Source organism: Alexandromys fortis, unplaced genomic scaffold (genome assembly GCF_014885135.2).
Source record: "Alexandromys fortis isolate MF-2015 unplaced genomic scaffold, M_Fortis_MF-2015_v1.1 scaffold_28, whole genome shotgun sequence".
Lineage (NCBI taxonomy): Eukaryota > Metazoa > Chordata > Mammalia > Rodentia > Cricetidae > Alexandromys > Alexandromys fortis.
The window spans coordinates 8,440,245-8,454,203 of NW_026067901.1; the positions used below are offsets into that span (position 1 = coordinate 8,440,245).

General features: G+C 42.5%; 1 protein-coding gene across 1 annotated transcript in view; it reads left to right on the forward strand.

Annotated features, from left to right (window-relative positions):
- The first annotated feature begins 1,430 nt into the window (after positions 1-1,430).
- Positions 1,431-13,959, forward strand: part of Syt10 (synaptotagmin 10) — a 59,899-nt gene continuing 47,370 nt past the window's right edge. The window contains exon 1 of the mRNA XM_050131059.1: positions 1,431-1,748. Coding sequence (XP_049987016.1) covers positions 1,598-1,748 — 151 coding nt within the window. The 5' untranslated portion in view covers positions 1,431-1,597. The remainder of the gene's footprint in view (positions 1,749-13,959) is intronic.

Here is a 13,959-nt window from a genome sequence, read left to right on the forward strand (position 1 = left end):
TGGTACTATTTGAACAGATGGGGAGGTGAGAGCCTGTCAGGTGTGGCCACTGGGGTTCCTGGGTTCAAAAGTCTTTCTGGATACTGGGAGTTGACCCAAGAAATAGAGGCAGGTGAGAAGGAGTAGTGGGGCTGAGGGGTTCGTGAGGTGGAGGGAGGAAAGCGGGGTGCGCAGGAGGATCTAAATAGTCCCCTGGAGATAAGGATCTGAGAGGAAGGTGAGGCCCAGCAGGTGGCCTGCTTCAGGTCCTGCGGTGGGGCTAGGAAATTAGATTTGGAGGACGGGAAGAAAGTGAAGATTGCCTACCTGATTCCCAGGCTAGTATAGCCATAAGGTTTCCAGGGAGAACCTCCCGGAGTTTGAAGGCTGAACCAAAGGGGTCCGGTGAGGGTCTAAGACTGTGGTAACGCTCTGCTTTATCCCTGGAAACCCTGGGAACGTGGCCAAGAGGGAGGCGGGGAGGCAGCAGCTGGCCTGCTCCACAGCTGGGGATAAGACTGGGGGAACTGGAATTGGCGGACCTGGAAGGTGAAGATCGTCCACCTTGACTGGCCGGCGTGAAAGTGGTTTTTAAAACTAAGTAGTTGCATTTATCAAAGCCTGTGGCAACTGTTTACTAATTTTATTTTGTATCTTCAGCTTCATTGGTGGTTTACACCCATTTGAATTAGAGAAATTCAGACAGGGGGAGTCATGATGCCCCAATTAATGCCTTTTATTCTAGACAGGCTGAGAAAAAAGACTTCAAAACAATGTCTTTACAAATAAGCCCGTGCCGGTAGCAGACTGCACTTACCCTGATCCCCCGACACTCCTCCTTTTGTCACGGAAATCTTGTCTTTGCACTGTTGAAGTCGCTAAGAAAAGAGGAAGGGGATCGATCAAGTCGCGCATCTCCGTCACCAGTTAAGATTTTAATAAATAAAACCCTGACGGGTGACATGTTTCGTTCTATTATCTACCTGAGAGGGCTGAACGCAATGAATTAAAGATGCCATGTTCTCAGCACCAGGTAAACCAGCTTCAGAGGACCCAAATTAGATGTTCTCACCTAGAATGCTCCCAATCCCTTAATCATCATTGTCCCAAGTCGTTAGAAAACAAATTTTAAACAGATGTACCTCCGCTTTGCATGGACCTGTCCTCTGGTTACTCTTGCATTTTTAAAATATATATATCAGTTCTGGAATGGGGAATGACTTTTTTTTTTTTTTTTAAGAGATGCAGACTCTGGGAGAGACCAGGGAAAGTTGGATTACAAGGAGAAGATGAGAAGAGGGTAACGGGGCTTCAGGTGGGTGTGGGGGAACCGCGGGAGGGTCGGGTCACCGCTGCCCCCGCTGCCCGCGCGAGCCTGCGATTGGCCGCGCCGCCTAGCACCCGGGGAGGCGCCGCTCAGCGCGCCACCGCCCCTCGCTCCCCGCCGGCTGGGCTCCGCGCGCCTCCGAGCGCTCCGAGGAGAAGCGCAGACCTGGCAACAGCGTCCATCTGTGCGCGCCGCCCTCCTGCGCCCTAGCCCGCCATGGGGCCAACTTGCAACTCCTAGGGCTCAGCCTAGGGCCAAGAGAAATCCGAGAAGCAACAAGCAGAAGCCAAGATGAGTTTCCGCAAGGAGGATGGCGTGAGCAGCCTGTGCCAGAAGGCACTGCACATCATCACCGAGCTGTGCTTCGCGGGCCAGGTGGAGTGGGACAAGTGCTCGGGCATCTTTCCCGCCGATAGGGCCAGCCAGGGAGGAGGTGGCACAGGTAAGGGGATCGACCTGAGCTGTCCCGGACAAGAGGTATCTTTGGGGCAAGCTTCCTGGCTGGCGCCTGTCTCGCCCGGCCAGGGCGACTTGCTCGCTTAGTTTGTCGCCAGCACCTGCTGGTCTCTACTCCTAGGCGGATCTCGCGCTCTCCCACCTGCTGCTCTGGCGCCCCAGGGACTCGGTGCCCTGGCTCGTCCTGCCGGTCGCAAATGGGACCACCAGGCCTGGCGGGAGAATCTGCACTTGGCCTCAAGGAACCTGCTCATAGGACTGAGTCGGCCCTAAAATGCAGAAAGGGTCCTTCAGCTGTAACTTTCGGATGCAACCTGTCGAGCTCTCTAAAGCTTCCAAGGCCTTTCATAACGCACATGTAATTTTCTAGTACTTCTTGGCAGTGATGGCTAAAGGGTAAGGATTATTGATACCTGCCGCTCAGGTCACTTGTGAAGGAAAAGAGATTCTAAAATCCTTTCCACACTACTTACAGGTCTCCAGAGCCATGGAAGCAAATGATGGGGGGCGGGGGAGAGGCGAGGGGGATGGGGGAGAGCGGAGGAGTTGTGATCAAATGACCCCAGGGTCACTTGATCGCTTTCGGAGATGCACTGTTTCCTTATGTAGAGTCCTTGTGGCATTCGCTTTGTTTTCTCCGGTCCTTTTGGTCCCTGGGCAAGGGTTTCTGGCTTGAGAAGAGAGAATAGCTAGGGCAACAGGTAAACGCAACCCCAAAGTCAGGCTCAGGAGAGAGGAGAACACAGTTACTGCTCCACCGTCCACGCTGGGCATGGACAAAGGAAGGGAGAGGTGGTGGGGTGGGAATGGGTTTGATCTAGCTGGGACTTAGGGCTGTTTACATGGACCGTCTCTAAGGTTTTCAAATGCTCTGCCGATGGCAACAGAAGCAGAGAGGGGGGTTGTCGGAGCCTGTCAGAGCCAGGGATTCATGAAGCAGAATGAAACATTATTGCTGCTGTCAGTGTGATAGGGGCAGGCAGTTTTTGAATGTATGAACACAACCCAACGTCATTGCTGTTGTTTAGTGGGTGTTAGGGTCTTGAGAGTAAATGAAACTGAACAGTGGAAGGGGCCATTTAAACAGTGCGCGTGTGTGTGTGTGTGTGTGTGTGTGTGTGTGTGTGTGTGTGTGTGTGGTATGCCTGATGTGCTAGGGTGTAATAAATACCGACGTGCCGGGACTGTAGAGGTCTCTAGAAAGATCTCTAGAGCTCTTCTGAAATGTCTTTAAGCCACCATTACGCCAAGGCTGAGAGCTCAGGAAGCAAGAATACTTCATTCTAAGGACGTGCGTCTTTGTCACTTACATTTGTTGCTGAGGCTACAGCTCTTAATTCTTATTCTTTCTTGACCCTTGTGACCACAAACCAAGAAGTGGGTTCCTGGCGCTCATTGGCAGCAATGTAGAAATTGCTTGATGATTGGAAACTAGAACAGGACTGGGTTCTAAACTGTCCAAAATGTGTGATTGTGTAAATTCAGGGTAAAAACATGTTATATAAACTGGAGAAAGAGTTCTGAGGTTATCCTAATCACTATAGGGCTTCACTCTAGCCCTAATTCCATAAGACATTCTCTCGGGAACAAAGATGAAGAAAAACAACTCTTAGCAATGGTGTGACTATATTTCTCTCTTTAAGGAAAACACATACTATAAAAGTGGGATGCTATGTCTAATATGTGAACATACAGAATAGCTCTCACTAGACAGGAGTAGTCCATAAACTGCATATGACATAGGAAGATAGACAAGATTCCTCTCCTTTTGCCATTTGTAAATTGCAAAACAGTTAAAAACAAACTGCTCTGATTTTAAAGTAGCATCCCAATATTAATGGATCATTGAAGCAGATTCAATGATTATTTGCTAAAGGTTTGATCCCATCAGCTAGGCACTCGGATGCACGTTGTGCTGTAGATTGTCTTACAGTGAGTTCCCTTTATTACGGCTCCTACATAAAAGCACTTCCAATAGTTGATGCTGACTGCATTGTAGACAGAACACCAGTGACTGCCACTGAAACAGCTAATGGCTCGCTTTTAAAGGAACCATCACATGGTATTAGACTTACATTACAGTAACAATCTCGAGATTTGAAATTGCATCACTGTTCATTCCTTCATATAGTGATAGCAAGAGAAAGGGTCACATGATCCCAGATTACATCATCACCACAGTAAAGGAGCTAGATTTCGAGTTTATCACTAAGACAGAGATGCGGCCCATGAGGGCCCACAGTCCAGGCAACCAAGCCCAGATATGGATAAAATGTTTAAGATTTAGATTGTTGCGGCTAATGTCAATTGAACTGCCCATTTAAAATGCCTTATAAAAGTCACTCTATGAATCAACATAATATTATGAAGTCCATCATGTGTAAGTTTTAGAAAATTAGATGTGGGAGAAGTTTAAAAACAACAACAAAGAAAACCACTGATTGAGTGGTGTCTTCTTCCCCAAAACAGATATGTCACCCTACAAATTCACTTAGTGCACAGGATATAATTGAGAAAGTTTATGGAAAATGCAAAAAAATATTAGCTTTGTCTTGGGTATTATTTCTAAAATATACCATAATAGTATGCAGAATCATGTTAAAGTGGTTTTAGGCTCATTTCTGGATAGTCTTTGATTGCTGCTGAGACATTTATTGAGTTTAAGAAGCTTGAACTGCCTGAGAGTCAGAGCTGCTAATCCACAAGCTAATCAAGATCATTGAAGTTTAATGTCACAGCCACACTCACACCACAGCTGTGGATAGCTAACCTTAATATAAATATTTTAATGAGCATTTAATCCATCAGTGTTCAGATTTTTTGTGTGCAATTTCAATATGTGAATACAATTCTTTAAAAAAAAAGGATACATTATTCCAAGGTTTTTTTTTCTTTAGAAGCACATTAATGAGGAGATGTTTAACCAAAAAAAATTCTTTCTAGTCGACATTGATAAAGTTAATGTGCACGTTAAGCCCATAATTATATGCCTAGAAAAATCTGAGTGCATTCTAAGGACTCAATAAATATTTGCGTACAGTAAAATTCTAGCAAAGCAGGAAGTTTGTATAAAAAACAAATACCTTTTGAGTTATAAATGAGGAGGTGTCCCAGTTAGAAGCTGATAAAAAAAAAATCTGAAGTGCACTTAATAAACCCAGTCTACTGCAAACACTTTATCTTAACCTGTACTAGATAAGCTCAAATCATTACTTCAGCCTACAGTCAAGCATCACAAGAAGATTATTGCTAACCAATATTGCTAACCTAAGAAAAGGCCAGCATTCCAAATTCAAAATATGATCTCTGCCTTATCTCTTGTACCATTATAAATAAAAAATCGTGGATCAGAGCCACTCAGTGGCAATTGTCTGCATTTTGAGAATGTAATAAGACTCTCTAGATTCACGTTGATAGGATTAATGTGCACTTTAAATCACTAGGATCCTATGTCTTCGAAGACAGAGCTTTGTTTTCTGTAACATCCCCCATACTGGAAAGATCCGGGGCAGACTAGAGACTGGATAATTTTTTGAATGAATAAAATGGCTTCCGTAATGAACCCAGGAGCGAAGGAGCATGTGGCTTAAGGAGCAAGGACTTGATGCAATAAAAATCCACCACTAAAACTTTTGCTAGTTATTCAAGCTTAACCAGGAGTCATTATTTTGTAGGTATGAAAACAGAAGCAAAAAAACAGTTTACACTTTAATTACAAATCACAACTAGTTACTGATGAATATATTTAAGAAACTAGACCTGCCGGGCGGGGGTGGCACACACCTTTAATCTCGGGACTTGGGAGGCAGAGGCAGGTGGATCTCTGTGAGTTCGAGGCCAGCCTGGTCTACAAGAGCTAGTTCCAGGACAGGCTCCTTATTCAAAAACAAAAACAAAAAAGAACCTTCCTAAATCCTAGCTGTTATAGCAAATACTGGTAAACTGGAATTTTAACTAATTTTTTTTTAGATTTATTTATTATGTATACAACATTCCTTCCATGTACACCTGCACACCAGAAGGGGGCACCAGATCTCATTACAGATGGTTGTGAGCCACCATGTAGTTGCTGGGAATTGAACTCAGGACCTCTGGAAGAGCAGTCAGTGCTCTTAATTGCTGAGCCATCTTGCCAGCCCCGAATAGTAACTATTTAACTATTCCATTTATACTGTTCTCTATAATGTATAAGAAAGCACCAACAAAATTTCCCACTTAAAAGTAACTCAAAGCCAGAACCTTTCTTCATGTTAGATTTCCTATCCTCCAAGTAGAAGATAGGTTATTCACTTGTCACACTTGAACATATGCATTCATGTACACCTAAGTGTGTGCAACTATCTGCTCATATTCTAGTCTAAATAGAATTGATTCATATTCACAATAAAAGCATGTAAAAGATTACCATTATTAATGATATTATTGTTATTATTTTATGTGTATTGGTGTTTTCCCTGCATATATGCCTGTGCCATAAGTGCACAGGCCAGCATGGCAGAGCCCCTGGAACCAGAGTTACAAATGGCTGACAATTGCAAGGTGGGTGCTAGGAACCAAACCTGGGTTCTCTGCTGAGCAAGTTCTCTAACCCAATGCAAAGGGGTTTACTGTATTAAATATAGCTAATGTTGAATTCATACAGTTTCGCATATGCCTCTTTTTATGTGCTCATAGGTAAATGTATAATGGAGAAAGATGTTAGAACAAAATAAATTATTTTTTCTAATTCATAATTATTTTTTCAAAGATCAGTAAAAACTCTGATTTGTATATTTTCCTGTCAAATTTAGGAACTAACAGTCCTTTTGTTACTAAAATTTATAATCGCGAAACCATGAAAGCAGAGTGACGGTACAAAGGAACGAAATTCCTCTTCTCAGAGGTCCAGAAACATGATTAGTTCATGCGCCAAGGAGACGGGACTCTCTGATAACAAGTATTTTAATAAAGGCCAGTAAATTATACTCTCTCATTTCTCACTTGTAAAGTGTCAATTCTACTGACCAAGTTTAGAAATTTAACCCCGGTGTGAAGGTATAGTTTCTTATTACTAACAATAGATTTCCTTTGCTTTATAGCATCAAATCTACCATAAGGACCCTCTGAGCTGTAAGAACTTAGAGGAATATGGGTCTAGCAGACTGTCATGGAAAACTACATGCATACATTCTATTTCCTGTATGCTCAATACAAAGTCAGCCCCATAAGTCCATGGGCTCCACACTAGTGGATGGGAAAGACTTAGAGAAACAGCTGCGTCAAGCTTGCGCAGATTCCTCTCCTTGCCATTGCTCTTTGAATGAGCAGTGTAGCAGCAATCTACAGAGCATATGCATAGTGTTAGGTACTGCAGGAAATCTAAGGATGATTTAAAGTGCTCTGAAGGATGCCTACTGGTCTGGCGATATCACCCCAATTTATGTAAGAGAATGGAACAGCTGGAGGACCATTTCCACTCAGTGCTGTAGAGTAGTTGAGTCTCATCTCTCTCCGCAGCCCCTCCTTCTCCTCTGTGAAGTTGTGCAATGAAGCACTGTAGTCTGAAGGATACACCCATCTGGGATGGAAGGGAAGAAAGAACCACTTGTTATGTTTTTGTTGAATAAGAAACATTACTGCCAGTTCTTAACTGTCACCCTCTCCTTGGTCTTCCCTTAGTCCTGTTTCTGAACTCAGAGAATTATAGAAAAATAGGCTAAATATTCTAAATTTTATTGTAATTTCTAATCTACTGCAGTAGGAGTTGATGATACATCTGAAAGACAGTTTTAGCCTTGTACTTTTATTCAAGTGTGTTTTGAGTTCTTACTGTGTGAAATACGCTGCACCATTATTTTATATAGCACCAAGAAATCTAAGAGAATGTTGTCGATAGATTAGGTGTCAATGCTTTCATTTTTAAATTTAACTTGATTTATTTTAAAAGTTATTATGTTTTATTTTAGAGCCTATAATAGAATTACATCATTTCCCCCTTCCATTTCTTCTGTCTAATGTGGTTGTTCTCAGCCTTCCTAATCCTGTGACCCTTTATTACAATTCCTCGTGATGTGGTGACCCCAGCCATAAGATTATATCTGTGTTTTCTGATGGTGACCCTTGTGAAAAGGTCATTTGGCTTCAACAGGGTTGCAATCCACAGGTTGAGAATTGCTCCAAACCTTACCACATACCTCTCCTCATGCTTTTTCAAACACATGGCCTTTTTTTTTCATTTCTTATTACATGCATATAGTACAGAATATATGCATATTCCTAAACAGCACCTGTTCGATCTATAGGTTACTTGCATGTATGTTTTCGGGTTGACCGCTTGGTACTGATAACCAGTTGGTGTGCTCTTCCCTGGAGAAGACCACCTCTGCCAGTCCTAGCTGTCTTAGTTACCTGTAGTTCTTTTTGTATGGAGGAGGCCTCCAGGGATTCTCCTTATCCACTTTGACATGTCTATTGCCATCCTTGTTCAGCTCATGTGTAGGAAGCCAAGGAGACTTTATGGGTGTAGCTTCTGATGTTCTGAAGAGACCCAGTCTCACAGCAAACTCCCTAATATTCTGGTAGCCTTAGGTGTGATAGCTCAGTGTTTTCTCATCACATGAAATGTTAATATCATACATATAGAAAGATATCCTTTAAACTTAAGCAGATTTTTCAAATTGCATTTCCTAAACATGTAAGAAGAAAAAAGTCCAAAAGTTCTAAGTTGATTGGAGTAATTTTAAAACTTAACTTTTTGTTTGTTTTTGTTTTTTCTAGATAGGGTTTCACTGTGTAACAGCTCTGGCTGTCCTGGAACTCAGTCTGTAACCCAGGCTGGCCTTGAATCACAGAGATCCCCCTGCCTCTGGCGCCCAAGTGCTGGGACAATAAGCTGTGCCACCACTACCCGGAAAAACTTAACTTCTTTACATTTTCCCTTAAACAGTGGGGAACTGAACCCAGGGTCTGTGTATACTGGGAAAACACTCTTACCACTGAGCTACACCTAGGTCTCAAAGCTAAAATTTGTAATCCAATTTTTATGAGTCGGTTTTTAATTCAGAATCAATATTGTACTTGTTCTTTAGCCATTTTCAGACTGTATCATGGAGAGAATTGACGCATCATTTCTTTCTAAAAGGAATTCATATTAATATAAAATCCATTAGTTATTGTTCTGTATGGCTTTCTGTGCAAAATGTTGAAAGTTAACAACATGGCCAATAAATTTTATTGATCGCCTTTATTAGCAATTCCCACTAAGAACTTAGTGTGTAAGGATGAAGTACTATATTACCATTTGCTGAAGTACAGTTCTTCACGCTGTAAAATTCTTGCATGGATTTATATATGGGTGCGTTTGCTTTAGTGCAGATGTAACTACACCACAGTCGCTTCCTGGCTGTTAGAAACTTTATTAAACCATAACTACTCATGCATGTTGCAGTGGTTCTCAACCTTCCTAATGCTGAGACCCTCTAATACAGTTCCTCATGTTGTGATGACATATAGCCATAAAATCATTTCATTGCTACTTTGTAGCCATAATTTTGCTACTGTTAAGAATCATAATATAAAGATCTGATATGCAGGATATCTGATGTGTGACCCCCCCCCAAAGGGGTTGCAGCCCACAGCTTAAGAACTACTGATCTATTGTGACCTCGGCAACAGGAGATATTTAAAAACACAATTTTATCATCAGTTAAGTATGGTATTAATGCAAACATTTTTCATTTACTGTAACTCAAAGGAAGGGCAAGGGGAAATGAAATTAAAATGGAACTCCTCAGAGGCACTGCGCAAGGGCATGCTGATTGCATTATATGCCTAATGCAGAAATGAGCAGTAATTGCTTGCCAGTGTTCAGATCCCCTTTCCGTCATAGTTAGAGAACTCTTGGTGCCTAGTTCAGTCTGTGGTGTGAAGGTGGGGACATCAGAACGTGAGCCTCGGTCTGAAGTGTCGAATACAAAGGCTGTATCCTCCAAAACCATGATGAGTATCCCCTCATCCTCCCTTCCCCTGGATATTTTCATTCAGACACCTGGGATGTGGGCTGGGTAGCTTTCCCTGTAACCCTGGGAAAGAAAAACTCATCAGGGGAGCAAAAAAATTCCTTGGTGTTGCTGAATCTGCCCTTGACTGCTTAAGTTTTCACTCTTTCTCCCTTAACGAAAGAAACATCCCCCTGTCTAAGTCAGTATGAACTTGGTTCTTTGTTACAGAAACCAGAGCTGTGGCTGAACAATTATAACGCGAATACCCAACGAATAGTATAAATAAGTGAACTTCATCAATAATCCCCCAAAGTCCTTTCATTTAAAAAAAAATACACTGGTTTGAGTTTTACTTTCTGCTCCCTCTCTCTTGTGGTATGGTGCCATAAACAAAGGTGTGGTCTGTGGTCTAGAATCTGTAGTCATGCAATGAAGAATCAAAGAACCACCAACAAACAAAATACTTAAAACACCCCCAGACAAAACTACAGTTGCTCATTAACTTTAAAATTACACTGTGACACATTTTGAAAAACTAAAATGAGTGTAATTTCAAAAAAAATAAATAAAAGCTAAAGTAGGAAGTCATGAGTTTGAGAGGGAGAGGAGACACGTTAGGAGCTTGGGAGGAAGGAAGGGACAGGTTTGACGTAGATGCATTGCTCATAAATGAAGCTATCAACAAAATGTTAATAACCTAAAACAATAGGAAAAGGCTCAGGCAGAAACAGTGTTAATGAAGCAGAGGCTGTTGAGGGTGTGACATTCAGTGTCTGCTTTTCTAAGCGATCACCACCAACTGTGTAGGCCAAAGGTCAACAGATCTGACCTATTCACAGGCCATAGTGAATCCTGCCCTTTGAAATGTGAAGACCAAATCACTTGGTCTTAATCAAAGACTCCGTTCATCTGGAATCTTCTGCAGACACATGCCTCCTTAGAGTGGTCTGACATCTTTTTTTCAGAACTCTGAGGCTTTATTTCGCTGTGTTAAATCATTCTAAAGAGTAAAGTTAGAGCATGCTTAGTCGCACGGACGTGACTACATACGTGGCAATAGGACAGTGCTTATGCAAATGTATGCATGCAAACCACAGTTCCAATAGTTTCATCTGATTGTCTGGAAGCCTAATCTAATTTCTGTAAACTTTATTTACTGCCAATCTCATCAAGATATAATGCAATGACAGTTGTGTAATGAAATCTTTTAAATTGTCTGGAGACTGAAATTTTCAGCTCCGGGAGGCCTACTCCTCAAGCTCGCCTGTTGTAGTGAGTAGCTTGATTCGAAGGCAGGGTGTTCAGACTGCCACCCAGGCATAGACACTGGGCCTCTTTGCTTAATGGTCTCCCCCGTCCCTGTTTCCTCTCTTCTGTAATGATCTTCTGTAAACTGGGGTGAACAACACTACCACAGGTTTACAAATTCAAACATTCAAATTCTCAACCCAAGGGCCAGGCATCTCACTTGGAAACTCACACCCGTTAGCCAACGTCTTCGCACGAATTCCCTTACTGAGGACAGACCCATACTGGGTCGTTTCATAAATGGAAGCACTTATGCCCTTGGGGTTTATCACATTCTCCCGGAGAGCCGAACAGCAAACAAGTAAAAACCAGAGAGACATGGACAACTGCAGCTGAGTCTTACACCAAAGCAATCACGGCTTCCAGATTTCTGAAGCAGGCAGGCAGGTGCGTGTACAACCATCCCATGCTTTTCTATGGAGTTTTCTCCCTCCTTTACCCAGAGACTCCATTTCTATTTTTTTACTCGCTAAACTTCTCATAGACTATCCCAGATTGATTGACAATTGACTGGAAAAACAGTAACAAGAACTTTTAACCTCTCCTGTCCCGAGACCTATTCTCCCAGCAACTTTCAGGACCTTCCTGTCTTTCTTGAAAAACGAAATGGACCAGCTCTTCCATCTTTGCCTCAGACCTTCCACGGGACTTCGGCTTTAGCGCTCTGCCTGCACCTCTGGTATTGTTTACCAATTCCCTTCGTCAGTTTTAAGCATCTGAAATGTTTCATTTCAACTAGGAAGAAAAGTCTGTGTCAGCGCCATATGCCACTCTAGTTGCTGCCCTTCCTTCGACTCTCTCTCTCTCTCTCTCTCTCTCTCTCTCTCTCTCCCTTTCTCTCTCTCTCTTTCTCTCTCTGAGTAGTTTCTTGAAGTGATTGTCTCTGCCCACAGAATGCAGTCCCTCACTATCGCTTTTTTCTTTTTATTAAAATTTGTTTTTTAGATTAATTTTATGCATATGAGTGTTGGATGTCTGTGTGTCACATGCATGCCTGGTGCCTAAAGGGGACACCAGGACATAGGATTCCCTGGAACCTGTGAGCTTCCATGTCAGAACTGAGAATGGAATCCAGGTACTCTGCAAGAGTTCTTATCCTTGGAGCCATCTCCAGTCCCTTTCATTTATTTCTTAAACCATATTAATCATGTTGAATCACAGTTACAAAAATTTCTAGATGCTCGCTTAACCTTCATTGGGATTCTTACTTTGTTGAATTAATTTTGTTGTAAAATACTAAATCATAAGGACCTGGGCATCAAGCCTTTGCTCTCATTTTGAATATTTATACAAAATACAGTGCTAAATAATTTCCCCCAAGTTTCTCAGTGGTGGGATAGATATCAACACCAGTATCTGAATGGTGCTGTAAAACGGGTCTGTCGTTCTATCTTCCTTGTAGAAGACTCTCTGCACATTCCCTCCAAATGACCCTCTAGCTATCTAGTTAGCCAGAAATCAACAGACAATGGAGGAGCTCTTTAAATGTAAAGGTTTAAATCTGAAATGCTCTGCAGAAAGTCATGTATTCTATACCGAACCTCCAGCTAGTGATACTGCTTCAGAATGTGGTAGAAACTACAGCAGGTACAGCCAAGCTGGAGAAAGTAGAACACTGTGCACTGAGTCTGTCTTTAGGAAACAGGTGTGTGTGTGTGGGTGTGTGTGTGTGTGTGGGTGTGTGTGTGCAGTTTTTTGAGCCAGCACCTCACTGTATAGCTCAGGCTTCCATGAACTTATTCTGTAGCCTAAGTTTATCTCAGACTCCTGTGATGTTCCTTCCTCAGTTTGCTGGGTGCTGGGATGAGAGGCACGGGAGACCACTCCTGGCTTTGGAGGCCATCTCTGTCTTAGCCCTGAGCCCTTTTGCATTTTCTACTTCCTGTGTACTATAAAGAAATTACACACGCCGGATGGTGGTGGTGCATGCCTTTAATCCCAGCACTCAGGAGGCAGAGACAGGCGGATCTCTGTGAGTTCGAGGCCAGCCTGGACTGCAGGGAGAGTTCCAGGACAGGCTCCAAAGCTACAGAGAAACCCTTTCTAGAAAAAAAAAAAGTATAAACAAAAAAACTTGCACACCTTCATCAGCATGATGTTCCGCTCAAGCATGTGGGGCTAAGTGACCATGGACCAAACCTTCTGCATCTGTGATCCAGAAATCTCCCTTCATTTGGAGGTGTCTTGTCACAATGAGAACACCAGCAATCACATGACTTCTAATGCATATTTTCAATTAACTCCACATGACCATGCCATAGAAAGCAGTCACAGGACACAGAAGGTTGAGTAAGTGTGTCCCTGTCTGGAGGACCAATATTGGTAGAGTGGGAATATTGTAGGATGACACTGGTGGGAGAGGGACAGCAAGAGTCAGCCCAAATCCCTCATCCATATATAAAGCCCTCAAAACTCTGAAAATTGGTAAGAGTTTGTGAATGGTACCAGTCTGACACTAGTAACTTACCTGGCTTGGCATTAATTAAGGTCGTACATTATTATGGCCTATAATAATCCCACTTATGTATATGTGGTTACAGACATGAGTATCGTGCTTGACTTCAGGATAATGTCATAGGTAATGTATATACTGATATGTAATATCCAAACAAAAATATTTTCAAATACATTGTATTTTAACAATTTGGGTTAAAAGTGTGGCAAGACAGGTCAATTCATAATGATAATACTAGTGTCTAGTGTGTGTACATGAGAAGGCCATGGAGTAGAAAGAGCAGAAAGAAACCCATGGGAGTGGCATCATTGGCCTTACTATTCTAGGATGAACACAAGGATGGCCCTTGATAAAACAGGAGGGAAAATGCATTGAGACTTCAGGAGGCCTCTTAAAATCACAACCAAGTAACACTGATCAGAATAAAGAACAGACAGCGAAGCTGGGCCCAAAGC